We start from the raw sequence: 27500 nt of genomic DNA, 5'->3' as shown, positions 1-27500 counted from the left end.
ATTCGTCCACAGGTCATATTTACAGTGGCTGGCATACGTTTACACACCCATGCTAAAGAGGATTAAAAAGAAGAGTAAAAAAACATCTTTTGGAAATTGATCTTAATGCCTTAATTAAAAAAAAAAAGGAAAATCCAACACACATTTTTATTTTTAAAGGCCAGTTATTTCATGGATCAGGATAATATGCATCCTGATAATGTTCCCTTGGCCTTTGGAATTAACCCCCCCCCCCCTTCACCATACCTAGAGATTGGCATGCTGTTATTTCAGTTAGCTTAATAGCTGGTATGATTTGCATTGAGAGATGATCTTATGGAAAGTTCCCCATGTCTATCTCTTTGTTGAATTTGTTTCATCATTTTACAAACACTACAGAACACCACCTTGTTGTCGGCATTAAGAGTAAAATACTCCCATACTTTAAAAGGACTGTGTGCGACCATTTTTCTCAACGTGTTGTTGGGAGCAATCCATACTTGCGCTGTTGCTGGAGGCAGCCATGTTATCTTTGTAGACTTTGCAGATTTTCGTAGCTGTAGATTTTTTTCTACGCGTCAACGCAAATTATTTGTGTCGACGCATTTACGTAATCGATGACATCGACGTCCCAGCCCTAAAGGCACAGCGTGTGGTTTGTGTGATTTGGATGGCAAACCACCAACAGTGATCCCATCCTGTGTGTTTTCATTACACAACCCTCTTTTGAGCTTTTATTTTATTTCACTTTTTAAATCTCTGCTTTTATCAGCTTTTGACAACAATCGGCTATAGCTAATGGACCTAAAATTACAACGCACGATCATAATAACATTATTACAGCTCTAATATGTTCCCAGTTGTTGGTGGGATTATAGGAAATACTACTATATGTCTGGCAGTGATACTAGATGATAAGAGTCTTCCTCTGCCCTCAGATACCCTCTGTACCAGCTGGGTAACCCTCAGCTGAGGATCTTCCGACCCAACTGGTTCCTGACTTTGGTGAGGCCGGGAAAAGAGCAGCCTCCTGACACTGTCCAGTTTCGCATCCCAATGGAGTAAGTTTTTGATCTTTCCTGTCATTTCCTGTTCCTACTAAGGGCAATTTAATTGCAAGGCCACTATCAGCTTCTGTCATTCATTTTCAGTTCACTGTGTTCAGACCAAACTTAGAACACATTTCTTATTATCTTGGTAATATCCATTGTTACGTATTACTGCAAATGTCAAAGTTGATGTGAGGCATTTAATCTAATGTAATTTTATAGTTATCTTTCTCCAGTCTTCATGAAGCCAAACAGTAACATTTATCTTATTTATTTGATTAGGGCAATGCACATTAATGAACATTTCTGTGAATGCGCTAATGTTAGCCAATTGGCTGTTTCTTAAGTGTAGTACTACCGAGGATGCATGTCTTTTTTTCGGTGGGAAGAAACCGGAGCACGTGGAGGAAACCCACGCAAACACGGGGGGAACCAAGAACCTTCTGGCTATGAGGCAGAAGTTGTAACCACTTAGCCAAACAGTACATTAACAGTACTTAACAGTACATTAGAAAACAGAATCAGCTTTATTTGCCTCTTTATTACATTTACTCCTCTGAAGCTGCAACTGCTCACAATCACAGCTCATGGTTTGAAAACATGAATTTTTCCAACGAATTTCTAGACTTTTATCAACTAAAATGCTAAACGGCTCACTTGCACATACTTGTCTTCTTAAAGTACAGGCTGCAGCCTCCGAGCAGCATAGTAGAGTTGGTATGCTGAGTTGGTATGCAAGCCGAGCCCCTATTATGACACTACAACATCTGTTAACTTATTTGAAAACAAATGTTTTTGAGGCTATTGAGTTTTTTAAACTATAGTAGCAGTAAAGTGGTACTCAGAACTATTATATAACGAACATATGTTTCATGTTTTGAGTTGCCATTAATTGGGTTTACTGACACTGTAGCGGTCTTGCTGGACTAGTATAATGCAACTGGAGTTGGGCATCATGGCCACCAGGTGGCGTAACAGCCTCAAGAACAAAAATTGATGGCTCAGTCCTCAACAGAATAGACAGCTCTATCCACTTCATATTATTATTATTTGTAAAGATTATTTTTTGGGTACTTTTAAGGCCTTTCTTGACAGGACAGCTGAAAAATTTGAAAAGGAAGAGAGAGGGGGCGCTGTGTCGTGGAGTCAACCTCTATATATGGGCGCCCCTCTACCAACTGAGCTATCCGGGCGCCCGTTATGGCTGTCTTTAACGAGCTCAGTTGCAATGATGACTTGTGAAAGGCTGGCATTGGCAGTTGGATGGGAGGTGAGTTCAAAAGTGCTTTTACTTGGTTCTGCAGTGGGGATTCAGGCCATGTTGTAGACAGCGACACGTCAAAGATTAGTCATCTTGAGCAGCCAATATTAATATCCAAGATGAAATGTTCTTGATCATTCCAAACCTCCAAAACTCGGATTCAATTAAGTGCCTCCGAATTTTGCACGTAAACGCTCCTTTTGCTACGTGCATACTGAATATGTGTTTTTTCTTGCCTTATGACTAGTCAGTTTGATGGGTTTGGACAACACCTATTCCGTCATAAAACACAACAGTACCAGTCAGCACTTAGTAGCGTTGAGCTGATTCTGACTACCTCTGCAAGCCAAGGTCACTGAGGTTAGCAGTGCTCCTCAGGCAATGAGCGGGCCAGAGCCCACACTGGGGAGAAAAATTGAAGTTTAAGGCAGATCATCTATGTGTCTCTGGTGGGGTTTAGACATAATCTGTTCATCCAGGTGCCTGGCCTCCCACTCCGATTCTTGCCTGTTCTCTGCCAAACTCCTAGGGTGCTTATGCAATTGTGTGAGTGAGTGTCTGTGTGATTGCTTGTCAGTGCGAGTTAGTCATTCTGTCTTATATGTGTGTATATACGCACAAAAGTGGGTAAGTGCAGGGCGTATGTTTTATAAGGTTGTGAAAGAGTTTTTTCCTTGCAGTCTTTGATGCCTGGGAGAGGTGCGTGGCTGATTGATAGGCTGCTGGGGCCTCAGTTTGTGCTTGACACACCGTCATTTTTTTGCTTTTTATACACCCAATTTATTAAATGGACACACATGGAGAGACAATGACACAAAACAAATATCACTCCCACTCCTGGGTTATTGATGAGTCTGAGTCATTACGGCAGTGAAAGCTGTGGTAGTTATGACTCTCAAGGGTAGGCGGTGTTGGCGTGGGTAAGTTGTAGTGCCAAACAGCTGTTAATTAGAAATGGTTATTGTGGTGTTTTCAGGACAATAACACAAGGTGACCTTTTTCTCATTGACACCTGGGAGCCAAATGTCTACAGTTGTCTGTCTTGTTCTCTCTTGCTTGTTTTTTTGTTGCCTTTTTCAGTATCACTCACTTGCCATTATCTGCGCATGTCTTTCCCTGTCCCACCCTGGCCTCAGCTGTTTATTGTGCTTTTCTTAAAGGCTTTGCAACGCGTCCAAAACCAATCCTTCTTTGGCACTTTTTGTTTGAGACACCTGGACTGTGTTCTCTCATAATTCACTTTGTACCTGCTGGAGGGACACATTTGTTTGTCTTTTTGGGTATTCTTCAACCTTTTGTGCTTTTTTTTCTTTTTTTTTTAGAATTTTCTCTCCACTCATGAAGGAAGGTCATCAAATTTCGGGGTTTACACCCGCCCACACACCTCTTGTGCTTCACCTGGCATGGCGCACACACACACACACACACACACACACACACACACACACACACACACACACACACACACACACAAAAGAAAAGAACGCTGAACGTTGTGTTCTGTCTACCACTCACTCACATTTCATGCTACTATGCAGTTTTCTAACTATGAAACCAGACCATCCTGCGTAATCAGACAACTGACCCTGCTAAACAGCAGCTCACATTGTCCTTCCACTCTGACAAGTGTTCCCTACCTGTTGGCTCCAACAATATTACGATCGCCATGGTAATCACTCTGTTTCTGTTCACATGTTCCACTTCACAAACACATGGCTCAAGTTGGAAATTGGGTTATTTTTTACTACTAATTAACCTCTATAAATGTCAGAGGAAGTCAGGTAGCAAGCCAGTAAAGGGGTGTAACTAACTCTCAAGTCTTTACTGACCCGTCTCTCTGTAGGGAGTTTAGTGACCTGTTCTTTGATCTATTTTTGTTCTATTGTCAGACAAAAACCCGAACAATAAATATATTCCTTCACATGCTGCTCTCATTCTCTCAACTTCTCAACTGTCTCTTCTCTCCCCAAGTCTCAGGTTCCTCAATGGCTTTCCCTCTAAACAAAGTCTGCTATTATGATCTTGATACTTAGTGTTGAGCAACTTTTGTGCTTGCATTGTCTCTGTAGATGGGAAGTAGTGAGTTGCATATCTCGACCCAAACTTGACAATGGGGCAGGCTGACAATGAGGAGCGGCTTTCTTTTGCCTTTCATCTGCGTAGAAAACCACTCTCCTGTTTCATTCTCACCACTAAGCTGCTCTGACACAATGTACTTTGATGTTGCGTGTGTGCAGATGTGTGCGTGAATGGACTATTTGTTGTACCTTGGGTGTTTACTGTATGGTGTGTTAATACAGGTTATGCATCAAATTAAGTTTGAGAGGCTTATACACAACGTTAACATATCCAAGTGACAGTTCAGTTTTTGAGGAATGGTCCTGTCTTTCAGCCAGTAGTGTATTCCATATACTCTGTTACTCTTGTTATTTGGCATTTATGTCAAACTTATACCATTTCATAATTTAGCTGATATTAGAGCAGTTAAAACAGACAATAACATCTGTGTCAGCCTTAAATGAGGTACGGCCATCACCATTTTTATAAAGGTTTTTTAAAGCAACATAAGGCAACTTACATACAGAATTAAAGAGGGCCATATAGTTGATGATGAAGTGTTGAAGGATTGAGATTCCTCCAAACTGCACCAAGCTGTCACCTGCAACTCTGCATCACCTCTACGTGTGGCTGCATCCTCTTCTTTTCCATTCTCTTGTAATACTTAAAGTTGACCTGCCAACCATACGACCCTATAAAAAGCCAAAAGGTAGAAACAGCCCAGTTTCTATCAAACAAGGAACCACTTTAAATTATTTCCAGTGGTTTGCTAAGACATGTTGCTAAAACAAGTAACCTTCGCAAAAAGGATTCATGGTAGCCACAAGAAGCACGACGGTCACTGAATCCCCCTACACAAAGCGATATTCATTCTAAAACAAGAGGACAACAGCAACGCCCCCATTCTTTGGATCAAATGTTGTTATAGCGATTACTCATTTACAAGGAGTGTGGCAAGACATTCAGTTTACACAGTGGAGTACACACACCGTTTTTGAAAAATGACTCATCACGATGACCACTAATCATACCCAAAGATGAAACCCAACTACCAGATTTATATTTTGCACATAACATTTATTCAGTTAGTCACGTTGCCACCTCTACACAAACTGTTTGTTGTTGATAAAAGGGTCCACATCGGTATCGCTAATTTATAGATCATTTTGGGTTAAACCTGCAGATGGCGGCAATACACTGGGTACAGCAATAGCGCCAACGTGTTCGTGAATACACATACATACATACATACATACATACATACATACATACATACATTTGATTATGTTGCCAAACACAAGATAGCTGATGCCTCATGTGTTGTATAAGTGAAATATTGAACCAGGCTTTGCTATTTTTTGTTGATAATTTGGGTAGTTTTGGATAGTTTTTTTTCATAAACTGAAGCACCTTTCACAACACAGTAATAAAAAATGCACACAGATAAAACACAAAGAGATTAAGATGAACCAAAAGCCGAAACCTAAACGCATGATAAAACAATGAGTTAAACCAACTAAAAACATAAAAGGAAATCATCGAAAAGCAATTTAAAAAAGTTTACAACCCTGCACTGGGTTGCACCAGCTAACTGTAAGTTGTAACGTAAATTGTAACTTAGGTCAGAGTTTATGCGCTACTAACATTTTGAGAGTTGCACCAGCTGAAATGGTTCTAACGCAGGCACAAGTTACAACTTGAATCTTACACGAAGCACTTAGTAGGTGTAAAGTCCTCGGTAAGATCGGTTTGCATGGCGCATTGTTTCTAAAGGTGGAATAACTTGGAGGATGAGGAGGAATGACGGGCTGTTTTGCGTTGGTAACACATTCTCCGCAATAGATTTCACCCCTTGGATTTTGATTAACACGGACATATGAATATGTACGTTGGTATATGAAAAGGGGAGGACGCTTGGAAGATGCTGGGGCGACGATCTTTCCAGTAGTAATTAGCCTGTGCCTATGTTTTCTCCTAACGTGTACCTACACTCTCCGTCTCTGCTGATTGGGAATGATTAAGATTTCTCTTGCACAGCTACCAGAAGACTTACAACTTTCAGAAGGGTTGCTCACGTCACATCTACGTCGTCAAGTAGGAGGCTGCGCGGTAAACATCACCGGAAAAGAGCTTCTGATATCCTTCACTGGTCTCAGTCCAGAACAACGGGATCTGTCGGCCCATTTCTTTAAATGTCAATGGTCTTGACATGCTACATATATGTACCAAGTTCCGTTAGTCTACGTTGAACGTACTGCAGGGTCGAGTTTTTTTATTTTTTTTATTTTGTAGTGGGCACTAGCGAGCCCATTTTTGTGCGCCAATTCCCAAAGCCCTTAAAATACATATAAAAAATGAGTTTTTGGGTATTAAACCCCTAGAAAAGCTAATTAAAAGAAAGAAAGAATGGAATAATTCCTTTAGTTACAATAGTTCCTTTTGCCGCTGTCGGCACTCGAGCCCTAATGATTCAAATTCAGTTTCTGTTGGCAGGTATTTCAGCCCATATCTAAGCCTCTACCAATATTATTCAACCCAAAAAATCCAGATCTGCTAATGCTTTAGTCAGTATTGTGTATTATTTGTGTTAAAGATCACTGTGAGTGGGTGGCTGTATTGGGCATCCTTTATGTACAAGAGAGACACCCCCCATTCACCTGGCAGATGCACCAGCACATCAATGGACAAGTAGCATGCAGTGATCTCTGAGCTTTCAGAATACATTCACTGTCCTTATTGTCAAAGACTGTCAAAGCTGCCTCTGTCCTGTCGTGCACTTTTCCAACTGTGCCCTTTCACCTATTTCTCATATATGCTTTCAGGGCACATGTGTAAATGGACCGCCTTAAACTACTGGAACTGATACTTTCAGTCTCCTTGGCTCAGTGTGTGTGAGGAAAAGGAAATCTCCAGGAGTATCAATATTCATTGCAGAGGAAGAATCACATTATAGAGCAGCTCATGGAGGTGTAGGGGTTAATCAGCAGATTGACAACTCTGTTATATTCTTACACACAAACAACGATGTTGAAGCGGGGCAAAACAAAGGCATCAAGGTTCCCCTGTTTCATCTGTGCCTCCATCCCTTCAGAGACCTGTTTCTTTTAGCACTAATTGATATCAGATTTAGGTCTTAGATCTCCTCTTTGAGCCGCTCGGTGAACATTGCAGAACAATATAACCTTTTGAATTGTTTTCTGACAATGACACCAGTGTGCTTGCTTTAAACCTGCTCTGCAACAACGGACCATAATTGAACCTAATCCATCATCGGCGTCATCTGATGCCCTTCTGGGTTGTGTGTTTGGAGTTCTTTCATCATCTTGGGCGAGGAATCTTCAAGCATGTGTGTTTGCGTATAAATATATACCAGTTGCTGAGGAACGATGCCTTTAGCCCTGGCAGTTGCTGGAGGCAGGTTTTTCATTCTTTCTGTGAGGCAGAGGTGTGAAAGGTTAGCTTGCGGAGTCAGATGGGTGTTTATACTGGGATGATGATCAGATGCTGCCTGCATCGCCATTGGAGACACCACACCCTTTGTCTAAGTTTAGCCTTGTTTATGTACACGCTTAACTTGACATCTCCTCAGCTTTCAGTCTCAGACTTTATCTCAGACTGGATTCCAGTTTTAGCTAAAATGTATTGACTCAGGTCAGCTATCTCATATAACCCATGTAAATCTATTGTTCAATGTTGATGTGTGTGTGTGTGTGTGTCCTTATATATAAATGAATAGGTATCTACTCTATGTACACATTCTTTTGGCTTTGTCACGTTTTCCATTTCAATTATGACTGACATTGATTGCTGATATTGATGTATGACCATTCATGAGTTTTATGTGTTCTCGGTTTTCTTTTTCCGATGTTTTATCTTTTTGTCACAGCTAATCCCGTTCATTTATCTTATTAGTACACGCACAGGCATCTTGTGCATGGTAACAGACATGACCATGCTTGCGCATGTTTCATATATGCTATGTCTGTTTGTGGTGACTGGATAATTTGAGTGCTTAAAGCAGTAGCATTTAGATTCTCCCCATTAATCAGGATCAGTGTTCCTTCTGCTAATGATCCATAGGAGACCTCGCAGTCCCAAAGCCACTTCCCTCTCTTCCAGTTCCCCGCCTCTGCTTTCTAGGAAAACATGTCTCTCATCACTATCACTCTCCCTTTTCTTCCTCTCTTGATATCAAGTACTCCCGGTCAGTCCGGTCTGCTTCACTGCCCTCCAGCACACACACTGAGATGAGGGTTATAGGGAAGGGTGTGTGCAAATAGAGCAGAAAGGCACATCTGTATGCCACATCAGAAACACATTGCTCTCCTTTTGACTGGGTAAAGGGAGACAAATGGACTTAAAGGGTCCTTGACAAATTGGTTTATGCCTTGCTTCACACAGTGAAGGAGAAACGTCTTCACCCTAACACCGCCAGTGGTCCTGGACCAGAACTGTGTCTGAGAGGGAGAGCTTAGCGAGTGCTTAGTTCTCACGTCTCTCACGTCGATGTTTGGTATAAAACTCCTACCATACTCAACAGTCACCACATCAAACCATCCTGCTTCTGTAATGGTGGAATCAAATGTGGAAATAGTTACAAGTATCATAAATGTAAGCTTACCTCTCTTGATAAACACAACTTAGCAGGTCAAGTAGAAGTGTTCTACGTCTACATCACTGTTGTTGCCAAAATGTAGTGTACTATAATGGAAAAGGCAATTGTTCGTACAGCATGGAAACATATATTACATCATCCTTAGGTACAAAGAGTCTTTGTGTTCACGATGGGATTTTCTCATGCAAAAGTTTGCCTCACCAAATATTGTTACAGCAGCTCATGGTATTGTGCTGATTGCTGTGAAGAATAGTGGATATTACATTATCCTGTTAAATAAATATGAGGTGATAGAAAACACCATATCCGAGGCACTCATGTTAGACCACAGCGTTGCTATTAAGCACTTTGTCAGACGCATTTGGGAAGTGCTCTCTACCATGTTAATCCAATTGGCCAGATTGATTAGCAGTTAAAAGCCTTTCTTCCTCTGGTCGGAGCAATCCTTTGAAATGTTGCCCAGTGGGCTAGCTTTAGCTGGGCTGGCCCACCGGATCAGTTGGTGCCAGGCCCACTTCCTGTCTAGGGTTTCACCATGCACGATCAATACATGCAGACAGCTAATTGGATGAACACTGACACTCACATTTCTCTTCCCTCCACTTTAAGGTCCAGAGAATAAAAACTGAATATGGGTTTAAAGGATAGACTGACCTGTCAGTTACAGTAGGTGATACAACAGCAGAGTTTACACTGAACAACACTGATGATGGATGCCTTGTTTGACCCCCCCCCCCCCCCCCCCCAATTTGTGTGTTTTTCTCGTCTCTGTCGGGTCTGGACAGAATGACCAAGTGTGACGTGAAGAACTACCTGGAGAAGATCTATAACGTCCCAGTAGGAGCAGTCCGCACCAGGATACAGTTTGGTGAGTGTCTTCACTGCTTCGCACAAGCATTTCATCCAAATTAAAATCCTAAAGCTGTACTGCAGCTGTTGTGGGTAAATCAAGCAAATGGTGCATAAAACACACACACACACACACACAGTCTCAGCATGCTAAGCTCTTATTTTCTTTTTAACTCTGCCTTTGCAAAACTGTAAAAGTATATAAATAGTTAATTTGATAACTTATAAATATTCATATTATGTTGGAATTTCATATAGTATAGCAAGTATTTTATACAGTGATATAAAAGAAAACTCACTTCACCCCAATATTATACATGGACTCTAAAATAAGTGGTTCAGCAATCTGTATAATTCAGTTCAAATTGAAATGTGCCTTTTAAAGTATGAAACACTCACTATCTGTAGGCATGAAAGATGACTGTAAAGAGTTTAAAAATAGCCACAGCTATTTAAAACTATTTACAGTCATCTTCTTCCACTTCATCTACTTGAATTTATGTTTTAGTGGATTCCAGAAGAAAGTATCAAAGCATCAGTTTACTCCTGCAGCATAATTCAATATTGCAAAAACTCATAATTTCCCAAAAATACAATTGTGTCATTATTATGATTATTTTAACGTGGACACCTTTGATATTTTTACTTTTTTTTTTTTTTTTTTTTTACATGTGTATATTTCGTATTTACTTACAGTTCATTGAATTTTAAATGCAATTTGCAATACAAAGTTCTGGCTCTTTTTATTGAAAAATGTAGACAGCCTAAAAATCAATAGAACCAAAAATCAAAACACTAGCAGCAATACAAAGTACACAAACAACCTTTATATAAAATAAATGAATCAAAGAAACAAATTTTATATTTACAGAATATAGAATTATATTGAATAGAAACGACATTACTTTTAACTGTGGTCTGATCCATTTTATATGCATGTCAAAGCGTATCACAAGCCAGTATGGAAATTTCTTTCCCCTCACGAAAAATACGAAATTCCTCTGAATTCCTCTCATTTCCCAGTATATCATCCACATCATTGTGTTCCAAAAATCCAAGAATGGTCCCCAAACCTCTTTGAAAGTATCTTGTCTATCCTTAACCATGTATGTTATTCTTTCCAATGATAGGCAAAAAGACGTCTCTCTAAACTACGACCAATACTCGGCCTGTTCACACTCGTCCCAGCGAGAGAAATCAATGAGTAAAAAATAGGATTTGGGTCTTTGCTTGCAGTCTGAACGTAGCCTTAGAAAGTCCCTTAGTGTCTGAGTTTAAAAGCGAAATAGCGCGATATGAATCACATTCAGGATGCAGCTTGCCAGGTATAAAGTCAGTTTTTTTGGAGTGACTTTTCTTAGTTGGCATTGTAAGTAGAGGAAGCTGACGGGCACTTAAAGATTAAAGGTGACATTTTACAGGATTAAATTCAAGTTTGAAGCGGAGCAAAATAGATGCTACTGATGAGCTCAGTGCCAGACCGGAAGTCCCCCTTATTTTAGTTATGGTCCATGGAATTCACAGAAGGCTGATTTCTGTTTTAGGAAGCAAAAAGTAAAGTTAATTTTGTTTTGGAGACTCCAAGTGGTGGTAAGCGTGATTAGCAGTTTTAGCTCGCAATGTCGAGGGTCTTCCCATTGACATGCTGCAGCGGGAGTGTTTTCCAGCGGCTAGGTTGCGTTTGTGGTTAGCGTGCCTGGCTCTCCTTCCCCCTAACACACACAGCTGCTTATCTGACAATCTAGTGCTGCAGCATTCCAGCCTCCAGCTGTCCCCAGCTGTCCCAGGGCACCCCACGTTCCCTCCACACACTTACAAACTTGCAGCTTCAGGGCCCCATTGCACCATCCCCTTTGCATACCTACCAACCCCAAAGTTCCCCCTCTTGCCCCCTAATCAAGGATGAGAAGTTATACTACACTTAATAATCCGCCTGACTTTTTATTGGTGGAGAAATCTGCTTAAGTGCGCATGGACTGATTCGGGGGCTCCGTACATGTTTAGGTGTTTGCAAGTTCATGGAAGAGCAGAAAAGAGGACATATGGGTGGGTATAAGTTAAAGAGAAGCTCCCTCTGTGTTATGCCTGAAGGGCCACCAGGAGCCCCCTCTACCTCTGGAGGAGAGACTGGGAAGAAGAGGGAGGGAGGAGAGAGGCGTCTAGCCTAGCCTAGCCTACAGTTTGGAGAACCCATTAATGCTGTTTATTAGGGTTGTGTCGTTAAAAGCAAGGGGAAAGGGAAAGCCCCTCGGGAGGGTGGATGGAAGGAAAGCAGTGAACTGTGGGGGGACAGAGAAGAAAGGGCGGCTCGGGGCCCCCTGTGATCCCGAGGTGCGTCAGAGAACGTATCCATGTCTGCGTCAGGAGTTCCACTCCATTGGCAGCATAAAGACGGCAAAAGGGAAAGGAGAGTGAGGGGCGCAAACGACCCTTTCTTTCTTCCATGGGCGGCAGGGGTATTTTGGAAGGAGTTGCCATGGTTACCCCTCCGGCCTGGGATTTGTAACGTGATAGCTGGCTGCCAAACCGCAATCTCAAAGAGGGAGAAATTGTGCTTGCGTTTGCGAGTGTTGCATGAAAGCGCTGTCTGTATGTCTGTATGTGTTAGGAAGGGGCTATGTGAATTCGGAGAAACACGTTTTACCTTTTCAAGGGGTGCAACACACACAGAGACACACACTCTTCGTTACCTCTGTCTCCCACCCACACAGGGGCCTTGAGTTAACCAGGGGTGCATGAAGGGGGGTGTTTTACAACTCTGCTCAGGGATTTCCCTGAGCAGTGGGCTGCCTGGCTAGTGATTACTAACTACACATACGAAACACACACACACACACACACACACACACACACAGACACACAAATTACTCATTACAGCGGAATGTTTCCCTTGTTTTTCATGTCATAAACCGTTCCCATGGCAATGGCAGTTACTCAGAGGGCCTGTTGACTTGACCACCAGGGTCTCTATGAGATAAGAGTTCTAAGGCAGATATGAAACAATTGACGTTGTGCTTATTATCCATCATTGATACTAGAGTTTTTGTTGTAATGTAAAGATTGAGGGACCTGTGAAGTGCCTACACGTTTAGTAAAATTACACACACACACACACACACACACACACACACACACATTCACACTTGCACTCACACTCAGCAGATCCCAGAGTCCCCTGTCCTCCAGACTTGGAGAGGTCTGACAGGAGAGAGGGTGATATCATCATCTTCCCCAGCTGGGGAAGAGGTTAAACTGCCGTTCATCCATCAACAAAATCAAGCTCTGCACTACCACACGTACACACAAAAACATTCTCTGTTCTACAGGGAAATAAACAAACACATAGTCAATTATCTCTGGTTCATATAAGAATGGAACATAATGTGATAATTGGAGCCGGCTGAATGTGAGCTTGTCTCTGTACTCAGATATTTGCTGATTGTGTCTCATAACGGCTTGGATGGGTAATCCCTGAGGCAAATGTCTGATGTCTGGTTATGTAGTAGTACAATGTCTTCCTCTGGTGTAGAAGTACACTGTAAGTCAGTAGTAGCTGTACACGGGAGTTGCATAATAAAGGTGCTCTAAGCGACGTTATTTCTTTTTGACGTTCAAAGTACTTTAAAATAAAACAAGACTAGCTTGCCCCTCCCTCCTCTTCATCCCGTCCCTTCCCTCTCCCTTCTGTGCTTCCGCGCACTAACCCCCCAACCCCCATCCCCAAATCCTTCTTGTTGGTTATTGGCTGGAACGCTGGAACACTGTGTATGCTTCGTGGTGCAGGTGTGGGCAGTGAACGTGTTTTTATTTACAGTGTGTTCAGGGGACAGGCAGCTAGCAGATAGTGAGATGTTTTTTTACAGTGTGTTCTGGGGACAGGCCTTTTGCAGATAGTGAGGAGATTTCTTTTTACAGTGTGTTCTGGGGACTGGCAGCTCGCAGATAGTGAGGAGATGATTTTAAAATGTGTTCTGGGGAAAGGCAGCTAGCAGATAGTGAGGAGATCTTTTTTACAGTGTCTTCTGGGGACAGGCCCTTGCAGATAGTGAGGAGATTTCTTTTTACAGTGTGTTCTGGGGACTGGCAGCTAGCAGGTAGTGAGGAGATGATTTTTACAGTGTGAGTTGGGGGCAGGCAGCTAGCAGATAGTGAGGAGATGTTTTTTACAGTGTGTTCTGGGGACAGGCAGCTAGCAGATAGTGAGGAGATGTTTTTTACAGTGTGTTCTGGGGGCAGGCAGCTAGCAGATAGTGAGGAGATGTTTTTGACAGTGTGTTCTGGGGGCAGGCAGCTAGCAGATAGTGAGGAGATGTTTTTCACAGTGTGTTCAGGGGACAGGCAGGCGGATAGTGAAGAGATGTTTGCTGTATGTGACAACAGATGTTCTAGCCTAAAACATGTGTGACATTGCTTACATCACCTTTAAGTCTTTTCCTCTAAGTCATTTTGGCATACAATTTGGTTCTACAGCATTTTAGTAGCAGCAATATGGCTAAGCAACAGTCCGTCTCAAACAGGCATATATAGTATATGTTCTTTTAAAATATTTTTTGGGCATTTTTGGGCTTTTATTCAACAGACCAGCTGAAGTCATGAAAGGGGAGAGAGAGGGGGAATGAGATGCAGCAAAGGGCCGCAGGTTGGAGTCGAACCCCGGGCCTGTAGCGTCGAGGAGTCAACCTCCACACTGTATATGAGCGTCCGCTCTACCAACTGAGCTAACTGGGCGCCCCAAACAGCCATATTTTGAACTGTAACTATACTAGTCATTATAAAAATTGCATTGTCTCAGTCAGTGGATTTAATACCTTTCAAATCAATGTACTTAATTACATCGATGCAAAAACACTGAAGCTGTCCTGCTCACTCATTGATAACATTGCCCACCGAGACCCAATACAACTAGAGTTCTTACAGGGCAACTACCTCAGTAGAAGCAGTATGCCAGTCTCTACTAGTTGACAAATTTCCTTTGTCCTCACGGTATATTGTCATATTGCCCAACTCTACTCCGATCATAATCCTAAATGTCACCATCGTCACTATCTCCCACTATCTGTTGTCTCACAACCAGAATGTTCTCATGTTTTAGTCATTCCTGTTTACCAACAACTGCTGTTCTGTTTCTCAGGCTCCAACAAGAAGAGGAACCATCTAAACCAGAAGGTTAAGCAGCCTGACTATAAAGTGGCCTACGTTCAACTGGTGAGAAGACACAAACACACAGATACATAAACATGTACACTCATTACCCAAAACTCTAGGCTTTTCCCAATTCCCAAATTTGTACCTCGTCGGTTCTCCGGCTTGTGACCCGAAAATCATTCTCAGCGCGGCATGATGAAGGACGTCCTGATTTTTTTTTAAATGCACATCAAGGACGGCCTATCAAGCGTCGATGAGGCTCCTTGGAGGTGTAATAATCAAGGATACACTGATGTATCCTCGCAGAAGTCCTCACAGAATGAATGGAGGAGAGAGAGAGAGAAGGGGAAAGAGAGATAAAGAAAATGAGAGAGAGAGAGATATCATATTTGCGTCTCTGTGGTTAATCTAACGTTACGGATTGGGCCGGTCAGCTCATACAAAAATAACGTTCTGAATAATAGCGGTTGGGTGAAATAATACACAATCGACTAGGAAAATATTATTAACGTTCTCTAAAATGTAAACATGCCAGAGCTGCTGTCGGACAGGCAGCTTCATTTGTAAGTGCGTCTGAGACACGCTCGAGAAACGGCAGCAACTTTATTATTAGGATTATTTCAGAATATAAAGGGCTACAGTTAGTTTTGTTGCTTAAATATCCGACACTAGGCCTATCCGCTCCAGTGACATTTCTGCGCATATGGAAACGTTGACAAGCAGCATCTCGAATCATTAAAGTAAACTAAAACACTCGTCAGGTTAAATCAATACAGTAGCCTACATCATTTAAAAAGCAACGGAGCCTTTCTAAATCGAAAGAAATGATCAAAACAGGTGGATGGAAGGTTGAAGATGAAAAGCTTACAGGCGGATTCTGACAAGAGCCGACCCACAAATAATAATAAGAGTGCGTTTTTGTGGATGTAATATAGGCCTAGCCTTTATATTTGTATAGTTCTTTTCATACCAACATTGGTAGGGTACTAAAATAGGCTATAGCCATATGATATTATTAATATTATAAATAGATAGGTGTGTGTGTGTGTGTGTGTGTGTGTGTGTGTGTGCGGGTGCGTGCTCGTGCGTTGGGGCTGGTTGATATGGAGAAAATCAAATATCACAATTTTTTTAACCATGTACCTCGATATCAATACAGCAAGGATGCTGTTGTGTTGACTATCGGGGCTTTCACAAAATATTTACAAAATGAGAGTTTTGATAAATAATCATCAGTAATGTATATATAATAACTACGTGGGTAAAGGCAAACAATAGAACAGCTAGAAGAGTCTTATAAGTTCAGAAAATAACATCACTTTACTGTAGTTCAGCCTTTAAAACTAGAAAAAGACAACATTTATGCCATATTAGGATGTTACGATATCCTAAATCTAAGACGATATCTAGTCTCACACCACGATATCAATATAATATCAATATATTGGCCAGCTTGTGTGTGTGTGTGTGTGTGTCTGTGTGTGTGTGAATACAAATAAAAGTGTACAACCCCCGTACATTCTTATTACATTTTGCCACGTTGGGGATGGAACTCAAAGTAAATACATAGAAGTTGTCATGAACACTGTTCTTCTCCTCTGACAGACATTATAAAATGCAGCGTATGACAAAACAATAGACAGCGGATATAGTTGTGCTGCGTGTCATGTCTAATAGACATGGCTTTTACAAACGGTGTCACTCCCCGATGTGAGTCCTTTGCAGATTTGAGTCGTGCAAGCGCTACTTTGCAACAAGTAGCATACAAGATGCTAACGAGAGACTTCTGCAATTTCACTACAGTAAAAATGGACCTACTTAACAAAGTTGGTTCACTGCTGGCTACAAGTTAGCGTCAGACACAACAAAGGCTGTAAATTAAATGGCATTTTTAACGTTAGCCATTAAACAATCATGGATAGCTAGAATGTTTTTGAAATCATTCCCATCTTCTGTTTTTTGTTATGAGATAAAGTTTATCATTTCATGGATTTCACAAATTTCAGAATGAGACCTTCTGCTGTAAACTGTTTAAATCTGAGCATGCAAGACTCAAATCTGCACTCGACTCACGTCGAGGATTGACAGCGGCTCTGAGGGATAGATGTCTCGTTTTTATTTAAATGCCTGTTGCCTTGACTCCTCTCTCCTCGAGGCTCTTACTCGACTCCTCAGCTCGGCCCTCCTGTGGGCGGGACTAAGATGCGAGGAGAGGAATTAAGGAGATGGATCGGGGATGCACGAACTGGGAATTGGGAAAGGGCTTTGATTTTTTTCTGGTTTGTGTGTTGTGTATTATTGACTCTTGTCCCGTACACAGTGGGAGGTGGAGACCCCTCCACAATAACTTTCTGTCTCTCTCGCTCTCTCTTTCCACTCAGCCCTCTGTGTGTTTTTTTATTATTGTGGGGGCTGCATTATTAAAACCCAAATCCCAGCTGGGAAAGAGCATCTTGGTGGCCTTGAGCCTTCAGCTTTTGTGTCATATGCTACTTTTGAAAGGGAGACTCGCCAGGTGAGAGAGGTGAGACGGGTTAGTTGATGTTCCCGCATAGAGCCCTGAGGGGCAGGCAGCCTTTGAAGCTGAGCTTGCAAACTCACTCACACACAAATGCAAGAACTGTTCTTTTACCTGTCATTTCAAATTTTCATGAGAAAGCTTCTCTCGCGCTCAAATACGTTGATGCCCACAAATACGTAGATGCACACAAATCGTGCAGCTCTACCTTGCTGTGCAGTTCACACACTCTTGCACTCTTGGGAAAGCAGCAGTCTGGGTTCTTCCAGGGCCTAAGGGTGGAAGGTCATCTTTGGTAACATGCCAGTAGGGCTGGAACGATATGCAATATGAAATTGCGACACTCAGATCCACAAACCTGGATCACGGAGTGGGAAGGCGGAATCACAACACACCCCTTCCAACTCCCAGAGTTTTCCTTGCCGTCAAGATCCAGTGCTACCACATCTTCAAATTAGTATTAGGATCAGTCCATTTGGTTCCTTATCCCCATTTTGTCTAGTAAAGTTAGCTTACTGTAAATGAGGGACGGGCGATATGGCCTATAATCCATATTGAGAAGTACAATACATATCACAATAAATAAACTATAATAGAACCATTTCAGAACAAGTTACATAGACCCTAAGGAAAGTTAAACTGCTAAATGTATTTATTTTAGGGTTAGCTAACGGAGGTGTAATGCTACAAATAATTGCTGTTCTGACTCTGGTGCCTGGGTCTGTTTCCTGACGGTTTGGTAAACTGCCATTAGCGTCCTTAGCAAAGGAGTTAAGTGCTAACCAGGCCGGCTGCTAGCTGGCTGGTGGCTGACTGTGGATGTGCTCCCAGGCCGGGGCTGTAATGATAGTGGATGACTGCTAGCTGGCGGCAGGCTGACTGTGTATCTGTCCTCGGGGCTTTTGTCAGCTCTTATCCCGACTGAAGCTTCGCAGTGCCGGGAGACTTAGGCAGAGGACGGGGGTGTGGAAGCTAGCTAAATTACCATTAGATTAGTCGTCTATCTTTCCGGTAACGTTACTGATGAATTTGTGGGTTAGCCCAGAGTTATGAAACGTGGTCAAAACAATCATACTACAAATAACTGAGCGTGTTGAACTGTGTGGTAATCTTATCTTACCCACGAAGAATTAGTTAACGTTATAGACCTAGCATTACCTACTTGCTTATCAACCAGCACCTTTACAGTAGATACCAAAGCGCTTTTCCTCTTCGTTCCCCCTACAAGTTGGAAGCGGAATAGTATATTACTGTTACCATAACCATTATTCTTATGTCTCATTGGAATGGTGGTTAATGAACCACTGAAACAATTTTGTAAACATTATTTTAAGGTACAAAAGAATCTTTGGTTTTGGATCAATTAATATTGAAATCAATCCATTTTCACTCTTATTTTAATAAAGAATGACTCAAACGATTAATTCGATTTTCATAACAGTTGGTTGATTAATTTGAGTTGACAACTAATTGATTAATTGGTTAATCTTTGCAGCTCCGGAGCAATGTGGCGCACTATGTGTCTGTGTGTGATTGAAGGGACACTCCTGATGGTGGTGTGTCAGCCCAGACTCTCTCAGTGCGTCACAGCTGTTCACACCTGTGTTTGAGGTGAGCTTTGGGTCAGGAAGGCCCATTCCCTGCAAATCTCGCCAATGTTTGAAGTCTGTACCTCTTTGAAATCTAACAAACCTCCCTGCAAAACGTCAAAAAAGTCACTGTTTTAATGCGCCTTTGATGCGGCCACGAAAAGCAATGGGCCTTTGTTTTCTGCCTGCCGTTTTGATCTTGCCCAGATAAATCAGCAGCGGTGTAGACGCTTGTTTACGCCGCGCCGCCCACCCGACTGGGAGCCATCAATCTTGAAATGGATGAATAATGAAAATTGTCTAAACACGACAATTTGAAAGAGGATACATAATTGAAGCAGCCATGAATCTTTAAGAGGGAAAACTTCCTCTTGTCTGACACCAAGGACATGGCCTGTGATTTTGTGTGCGTCTGGAATTCCTAGCGGAGTCAGTAGTGATGCTTCTGTCTCACCAGATGCACACGACGATGATAGGTGTGTGGACGCAGAACAACACACACACGCTCAGTGCAAGGCACTATCTTTGTGGGGACCCATCATTGACATAATGTATTCCCTAACCTACCCTAACCTTAACCATCACAACTAAATGCCTAACCTTTGTCATCACTCTTACCCTAACCATTACTTGATTCTAACTCTAATCGTACAACCAAGTCTTAACCCTCAAACAGGCCTTTAAATTTGGGGGGTCCATCATTTTGGCCCCACAAAGCTGTTGGGACCCCACAAGTATACTGAACTCAGTTTTTGGACCCCACGTATATAGTTAAACAAGAATGCACACCCACACACCTGATCGCTTTGCCCCGTCTCTGGACCTCCCTGCTCTGGCATGACTCCAGTATACTCTTAGTCACCTCCCCTGTAGGAGCCCCTAAATCTCTCTCACACACACACACACACACACACACACACACACACACACACACTCACACACACACATATATATATACACACTTTACCACACACATTGCACATTTCACACATGCAGACACTATCTCTTCCCTTGTTACTGGGGTCCCCCCTAAGCCTGAGGAAAACGACCGTCACGGAACCCTGCTAACGGGAGGCCTCCCCTTAACCAAAAACTAAGAGTAAGGAATGAGAGAGAGAGCGAGAGAGAGAGAGCAAACGTTATTACTGCGATATTAGCTAATGGAGGGAGCAAGGGAGTAGAGGGGGGAGAGGGAAGGATGAGGGTAAAATGGGGGGGCCGCGGTGTAAGCATCGACCCACAGAACACTCTCCCACATGTGGAGTCAATTAGGAACAATCTTGTTTTCTACCCACCGCTGCAAAAGAAAGGAGAGTTTTCTAGGGCTGTGTGTGTGTGTGTGTGTGTGTGCGTGTGCGTGCGTGCGTGCGTTTGTGTGCGCGTGTGTGAGTGTGTACACAAGAGAGAGCGTGAGGGTAGGAAAGGGAGTTGAGAGAGAATGTTTTTTCCAAAAACCTGCCAGAGAAATAGGCCGGATATTCAGTTTTATATCAAGCCATTTCAGAGCACGAAGAGCCTGCATTGAGTATATCTGCCCGCTATTCACCGTCAAATGAGCATGACTTCAGAAAACCACGACGTGATTGCGACTACAGAGCAAATGACAGTCAAGTAAAAACATCAGTCCTGTGGGGCTGTGCATGTGTGTGTGTGTGTGTGTGTGTGTGTGTGTGTGTGTGTGTGTGTGTGTGTGTGTGTGTGTGTGTGTGTGTGTGTGTGTGTGTGTGTGTGTGTGTGACAGGGTGGTGGGGTGACAAAAACAGCAGTAGAAAATGAAAAATCTTGAGTCTATCAGATTGCTTTTAGGTCTGGCTGCAGATCAATGGGACTGGTGTGTATTGAGTCAGACTGCTTTCATGCACCGCTAGGACTAGCTGAGTCTAAAAGGGCTAACTCTAACCGCTACGCTCGGGGTAACACTTGTTTCCGATTTTCGCAGTGAACTCATAATGTTCCATCCATTTGCTGATGTAAAGGGCTTATGTTTGGAAAATCCAATTCTGCATTGCACTTTTTGACCTCTGTTGTAGACATTACTTCATGTACAGTAGGTTTAATTACATTTCTTGTCTGGTCCACTGTGCCTTTTGTTCAATTACATTTTTCTCAGGTTTTTAAGAATATTCTAGTATTTACAAAGCAAGTCACATTACTTATGAAATAGATATTTAAATAGATTAAAAAACTGATAGATAAAATTTATTAAAATACAAACTTAAGATATGAAACTTTAAATCAGTGACAAAAACACATTAAGGACCCTGCAGCGCGCCCTCTGATGGACAAACGATGCAATGCAAACGCTCATAACATGGTTGAAAGTCCATTTTTATTTTTAAAATATTCATTTATCAGAATCATTTATATGTCATCATAAATGATTTGGATAATGTTCTATGTGTCATGTGTTTGACTATGTCAAGTTGTACAGTGTGTTCCTATTTATTTCTGTAGCCTCTTGGCCAGGTCATGTTTGTAAATGAGAAGTGGTTCTCAAACAGTTTACCTGGATAAATAAAGGTTAAATAAAAATAAAAAATAATTATAAGGACAACTTGTAGGTTTTTCTCTTTCAAAGTTGACTTGATTGTGCTTGGTAGAGAAGGCTTTTTTGCATCATATCATGTTTTTAATGCGTGTGTGTGGTTTACCCTCATTAAATTCTCCTAGCCCATCTCATAGCTGAAGTACTGTACACCGTGCCATCATTTCCGGTTAGACCCAATCTGGTCCTTCTCACAAAAGAGAAAGCACTCAGATTCTGAAATTACAGTAATTTTGAATGCTTTTAGTCATTTTTCTGCAACATTATTCTCAGTGAAACATTTACGATAAAGTACTTTCTGCCTGGCATGCAAATGAAAAGGCTGTGGTGAGTTTTGGTCAGAGGAGGACTTTTTTCTCTCTCTTTGGAGTGGCATCTAGTTTGCAAGCGAGCTTTCCTGGCTGGTGCCAGCTGCAGCACTTGGGTTGAGTGCTCAGAGTGCATGTTGATTGTAGCTACCGGTGGGTGACACTGTGAATATATGAATGGGATGCCTGACCAGTCTCAGCATTTCTGAATGATCCCGTTTATTGCCCCATTGTGCTGTAAATGTCAAATGCGTGCTATAAAAGAAACAATGTCCAATCAGCAGATTGTCCACAGCTGGTCAGTTTGATCATCCGACAACATGCTATTTTACCATTGCTTACAGGATTTTTTAAAAATAACGGTGGTTGAACCTTCGTTGCATTTAAGGGACTAGTTTTACTACAACTATATTAAGGAGCAGCGGGTTGTGTTTTGTATGTTCAGCTCCACATTAGGCCTGCACAATTTACGAAAAAATATGGAGAAAAAAAAAAAATTTAAATTGTGAACAGGTTGAATCGAGAACGCGGTATTATAACGAATAATTGTGAAGCCCTACTCCACGTGGCACATCCAGGCAACTGTAGGATGATTGCAACCATTTAAGAAAACAAATCCACACTAGTTAACTGTGGACCGTTTGACAGTCTGTATACATCTAAACGACTAGGAAGACAATGGGCATCAACAGAAGGGCTGTTACGATATGGAAAATGAAACCGAAATTGCGACACTCAGCTCCGCAAACTTGTGCCGGCGATTGAGAAGGCAGAATCGCGACACACCCCTTCCAACTTCCAGAGTGCTGTAATTATAATGGATGGGTGCTTGCTGCCTGGGGGCTGATGGGATGTGTCCCCGCGCTGGGGCTGTAATCATAGTGGATGGCTGCTAGCTGGCTGGGGGCCGACTGTGGATGTGTCCCCCGGCCGGGTCTGTAATAATAGTGAATGGCAGCTAGCTGGCTGGAGGCTGACTATGGATGGGTCCCCAACCGGGTCTGTAATGATAGTGAATGGCTGCTAGCTGGCTGGGGGCTGACTATGGATGTGTCCCTGGGGCTGTTGTCAGTTCTCATCCAGACTGAAGCCTTGCAGCGTTGGGAGACTGAGGCAGAACACATGGGTATGCTAGCTAGCTAAATTACCATTAGATTAGTCGTTTAGTCGATTATCTATACAGTGAACGTTTCAGATGAATTTGTGGGTTAGCCAAGAGTTGTGAACCGTGGTCAAAACAATCATGCTAAAAATAAGTGAACGTGTTGAACGATGTTGTAATCTTATGTTACGCACCAAGAATTTACATTAGCATTAGCTACTTGTCAACCAGCCCCTTTACTGTAGGCACCAAAACACTTTTCTACTTTGTTCCCCCTACAGGTTAGGAGCGGAACTGTTACCATTATTCTTATGTCTCAATCCAACAAGTTAATAAACCACTGAAACGATTTTGGAAACATAATTTTAAGGTACAAAAGAATCTTTAGTGTTGGATCGATCGATATTGAACTCAATCAATATCAATAAATAAGGTATCTGTTGTATTACTGTGTTGCAAAGTGGGATGTAATCAATGACAAAACAATGCATGTGGCAGAAAAAAAGTTGTATTACGTTTACTGAGAAGAATCGAGCTTAGTATGGAATTCCGCGTCCAAAATTATAATACGAACCGAACCCTGGGTTTGGTGTATCGTTACAGTCATCTGGGCTCACCGTAAGCATCATCATTTGTCCGTCCTTTTGTGGGGTGTGGTATCATAATTTCCACACAAGCTCCATTCAACTGAGTTTATCTGTAGACAAACACTCAGTTCATATAATAAGAAGAGAGAGTCGGAATTCGGGCAAAAGTAGTGAACGTAGATGATGATGGAAACTGTAGCAGAAGGGAGAGCAAGCACACAGATGGTCCAAGGTGTTGTCACAATACCGACCTTTAGTTGTCATGAAGTGAGCAGCTAGTTTTGTTAACACACAAACCAATGATGTCATTATTTTGATAGTTGTCACCATTTAATTCTCCACATCTGAGAACAACCTAGATCCAGTCACACACATCCCAAAGGCCTACAGGTTGTGTTTCTTTCCTTAAGTTACAAACAAACTTGAACACTTTAAACTACTAGTTTTTACCTTTTTCTATTCTTGTGGACACACACACACACACACACACACACACACACACACACACACACACACACACACACACACACACACACACACACACAGAGCCGAGACTGCTCATTTAGCCACTAGCAGGCTCTTTATTATTGCGTTTTTATAACAAAACAAAAATCATAAAAATAGTGAATAAATTGTCAGGGTTTCTCTGCGGGGGTCTGGCCACCGACAGCAATGCAGCACACCAGTTGCACCAGTCAGGTGGCTCTGTTCCCCATAGCCGAGTCCCGACCTGACGACCACAGAACAAAACAAGATATGGGGTTGGACCAACAGTTGTAGAATAAGTGGTAGCATTTCCCGTGTTTCTTTCTGTCGCTTTCTCCCCCCCCCCTCCCCCGCCTGATCAACGAGGAAGGCATCGGGAAGATTGGGGCGGGAGACACTGCTTATGACACTGCTAAAAAGCGGGAGAGAGGGAGAAACAGCTGTGGCTCTCCTGTCTGTTTGACTGACACTAGATGGCAACGTTTTGCTGTACAGCTTCTCTCTCTAGCCTCCTCTTATCTCCTATCTGTTATTGACTCCTTGTTGCTTAACAATAGACCCTCTAGGATGTGTGTGACTGTGTGTCTATCTGACTAGGCTGGGGGGCTGGTGGTGGAGTGGGGTACAGGATAGGGGAGTGCAAATCCCTGTGATTCCACCCCTCCTCTTGTTCATGTTAACTCTGAGCGGAGCTGGAGGTGCTGAATCAGGCGGCCGGGTCGAGGGGGAAATCTTGCTTATCTGTGTGGAATTTTATTATTTTCAACTATTTGGATCATCGTGGCTCGTGCTCTTCTTCCCTCCCTTTTCCTTCTTCCCACCTTGTCACGCAAACACAGGCTTTCCTCACACAGCCTTGTCTGTCTGTCTGCCTGCCGCTCCGCTTCCTTCCCTTCCCTGTGCTGCCTCACCCTCGCTTATCACACCAATTAACATTTTTAACTTCTGCCACTTTTCCCCCAGTGCTTTCTTCTCGTCTGTGTCTGTCTCCCTTTTGTCTTTCACATAGGGCTGGGCAATTTATCATGTGAAAAAGGTTATTTCTAATCAGAACACTAGTTGTTGTTGAAATCTGAAACTCTACTTTTCCCAGCAATGGGCATCCCTCTTACGCTATTTCTTGTGGGTATAACTAGTTTAAAAGAATTACATTGTGAAATAAACAGAGTTATCATCTTCAAATAACTTGGCTTGTTCACTTTAACCAACCACTCTGGACAGTTATGTTTAAACAAAATGCACAAACGCATAAAAATATGAAAGCAAAATGAGTCTAAAATCAATAAATATGCAACGAGCATTTATCTAACCCCAGTTCTATCAAAAAGTGTCATAAAGGGTCGTATTCTGTTTATTTTAAAGTTACACTAATAGAATGATGATGCTGACAGTCAAAAGCATGTACTGCACACACAATGTTCACACACAACGTTATGCTCCACAGTAAAACACCACATATTTATACAATCACCACAATTATCACCACAAAACACAATGTGATGAAGCTCTTCAAGCCAAGTAAACTTTCCCAGATGATCTAACAGAAGATCTCTGCTCTCTAACTAAAACGAGAGCGTTATTTGGCGCATCACTATGCCCAGTGAACTCTTACAAGCCCAGTAACATTACAGACACAACATTTATATTACATGTGTTTACTAATAATTAGGAGAGAAAATTGTAGTACCAGTTCTATGTGAGGAAGTCATGAATTTCCTTTTATCCACAGTCATGCAGACCTACTTTCACTTAAATGTATCTGTCAGCATTCTAGGCGTATAAATCTTCGGGAGGAAGGAATGGGCTGATACACTAATTAGTGTGTGTGCGTGTGCGTGCATGCATGTGTGCTGGTGGTGAGTCTAATAAGAGGAGAAGCTTTTCTTGGCAATCAAGCTTCGCTCAAAGGCCCACCATATCCCTATGTGTCTCCTGAGTCCGACCGATAAAGGATTTTTAAGGCCGATACCGATACGACTATTTGGTTATTTAATAATCTGATATGCCAATATATCGGCCTATATATATATTTTTAAACAGATTTCTCTAACATTAGTTATTTGTAGTCATATATGAGTTCTCACTAAAATAATATGAGGATAATTTATTGTCACAACAGAACAGAGGAACATCAAACTATAGTAAAGTTCGGATAAATAAAATGTATGAAAATACAAACTTATGATGTGAAACTTAAAGTCCTTTGAACAAAAACACATTAAACGCAGAAAAATCAGTGTTGCCAACAGGGACGCTGTAGAGCGTCCTCTAGTGGACAGACTATACAACGCCAACGCTCGTAACATGGCTGACAGTCCGTTTAAATTTTTAAATATTCATTTATCAGTATCATTTTTTGTCATAATAAATGATTCTGATGAATGAATATTTCAAAACAAACGTATATATATTTTTTAAATCAGCCATTATCAATGCCGATACAGATAGATTGGAAAATGGCTAATATTGGCGGATAATATCGACCCGCCGATATATCGGTCGGGCTCTACTCTTGATTTGGAAAAATCACCCTTAAGTAAATCCTGTGTGTGTGGCTGTGTGAGAGTGCATGTGTAGGTTTCATAAGAGCTCAGTGGAGAGAGAACATGAATTATAGAGAACAGAGCAGGGTCTTAAGCATCCGGTTTGGAATCTCACACGCAAACCTTTTTTTGAATGGCTTCAGTCGAGGCTCCCTGTTTTCTTTCTCACACGTTTGACTCTTTCCGCCTGGTTTAGTTCAGATGATACACGCTTTAATGACATGAGTGTGCGGCAGATGTATTGCCATGGCAAATGTTTATCAGACATTGATATCAAGACCAAACAAAAGAAGGAAAGGCGGGAAAAACATCTGAAAAGCAGAACAGTACAGAAATCTAGTGTGATGTGACGTCGAACATCTGTTTCTCCGTCTTTCCTTTTGTCGTTTTCGACTGATTCTTTATCTTTCTCTGCAGCATCTTTTCTCATCACCCTCATTTCCTCCAGGTTCCCCTTTTATATAGATAGCCACGGCAAAACCCACACAGACACATACCACCGTGCACACACAAGCATGAGTGCATGCTTGTAACCTTTCTTGATTACCCATGACCTCTTAACCTGTAATGACACAGCTGCCGGTTTGATCAGCCAATCACCAATGTGGCGCCACCCAGGTTCTCAGTGGGGCTGCCACTGGCCTGATAAACTCCTCTGATAGGCCCCTGCTGATGCATTTCCTGTTTTGGTATTGCTTCTTCATTTTTTATTTTCTCCACCAGCTGGTCCCCACATTCCTCAGAGTCAGGGAGGGGGCAGAGGCATTGCCTGGATGTTTATGTTGCGTGTGTGTGTGTGTGTGTGTGTGTGTGTGTGTGGTAGCCTAAATTGTTGGGTCTGGGGCCGAGAGGGGCCGGAGGAAACG

General features: G+C 42.2%; 1 protein-coding gene across 1 annotated transcript in view; it reads left to right on the top strand.

Annotated features, from left to right (window-relative positions):
- Window positions 1-27500, top strand: part of mrpl23 (mitochondrial ribosomal protein L23) — a 40451-nt gene that overhangs the window by 719 nt on the left and 12232 nt on the right. Inside the window, exons 2-4 of the mRNA XM_034879218.1 lie at window positions 918-1040; window positions 9748-9830; window positions 14943-15016. Coding sequence (XP_034735109.1) covers window positions 918-1040; window positions 9748-9830; window positions 14943-15016 — 280 coding nt within the window. The remainder of the gene's footprint in view (window positions 1-917; window positions 1041-9747; window positions 9831-14942; window positions 15017-27500) is intronic.

Source organism: Etheostoma cragini, chromosome 8 (assembly GCF_013103735.1).
Source record: "Etheostoma cragini isolate CJK2018 chromosome 8, CSU_Ecrag_1.0, whole genome shotgun sequence".
Classification (NCBI taxonomy): domain Eukaryota; kingdom Metazoa; phylum Chordata; class Actinopteri; order Perciformes; family Percidae; genus Etheostoma; species Etheostoma cragini.
This window is presented reverse-complemented; position numbering and strand designations above follow the sequence as displayed.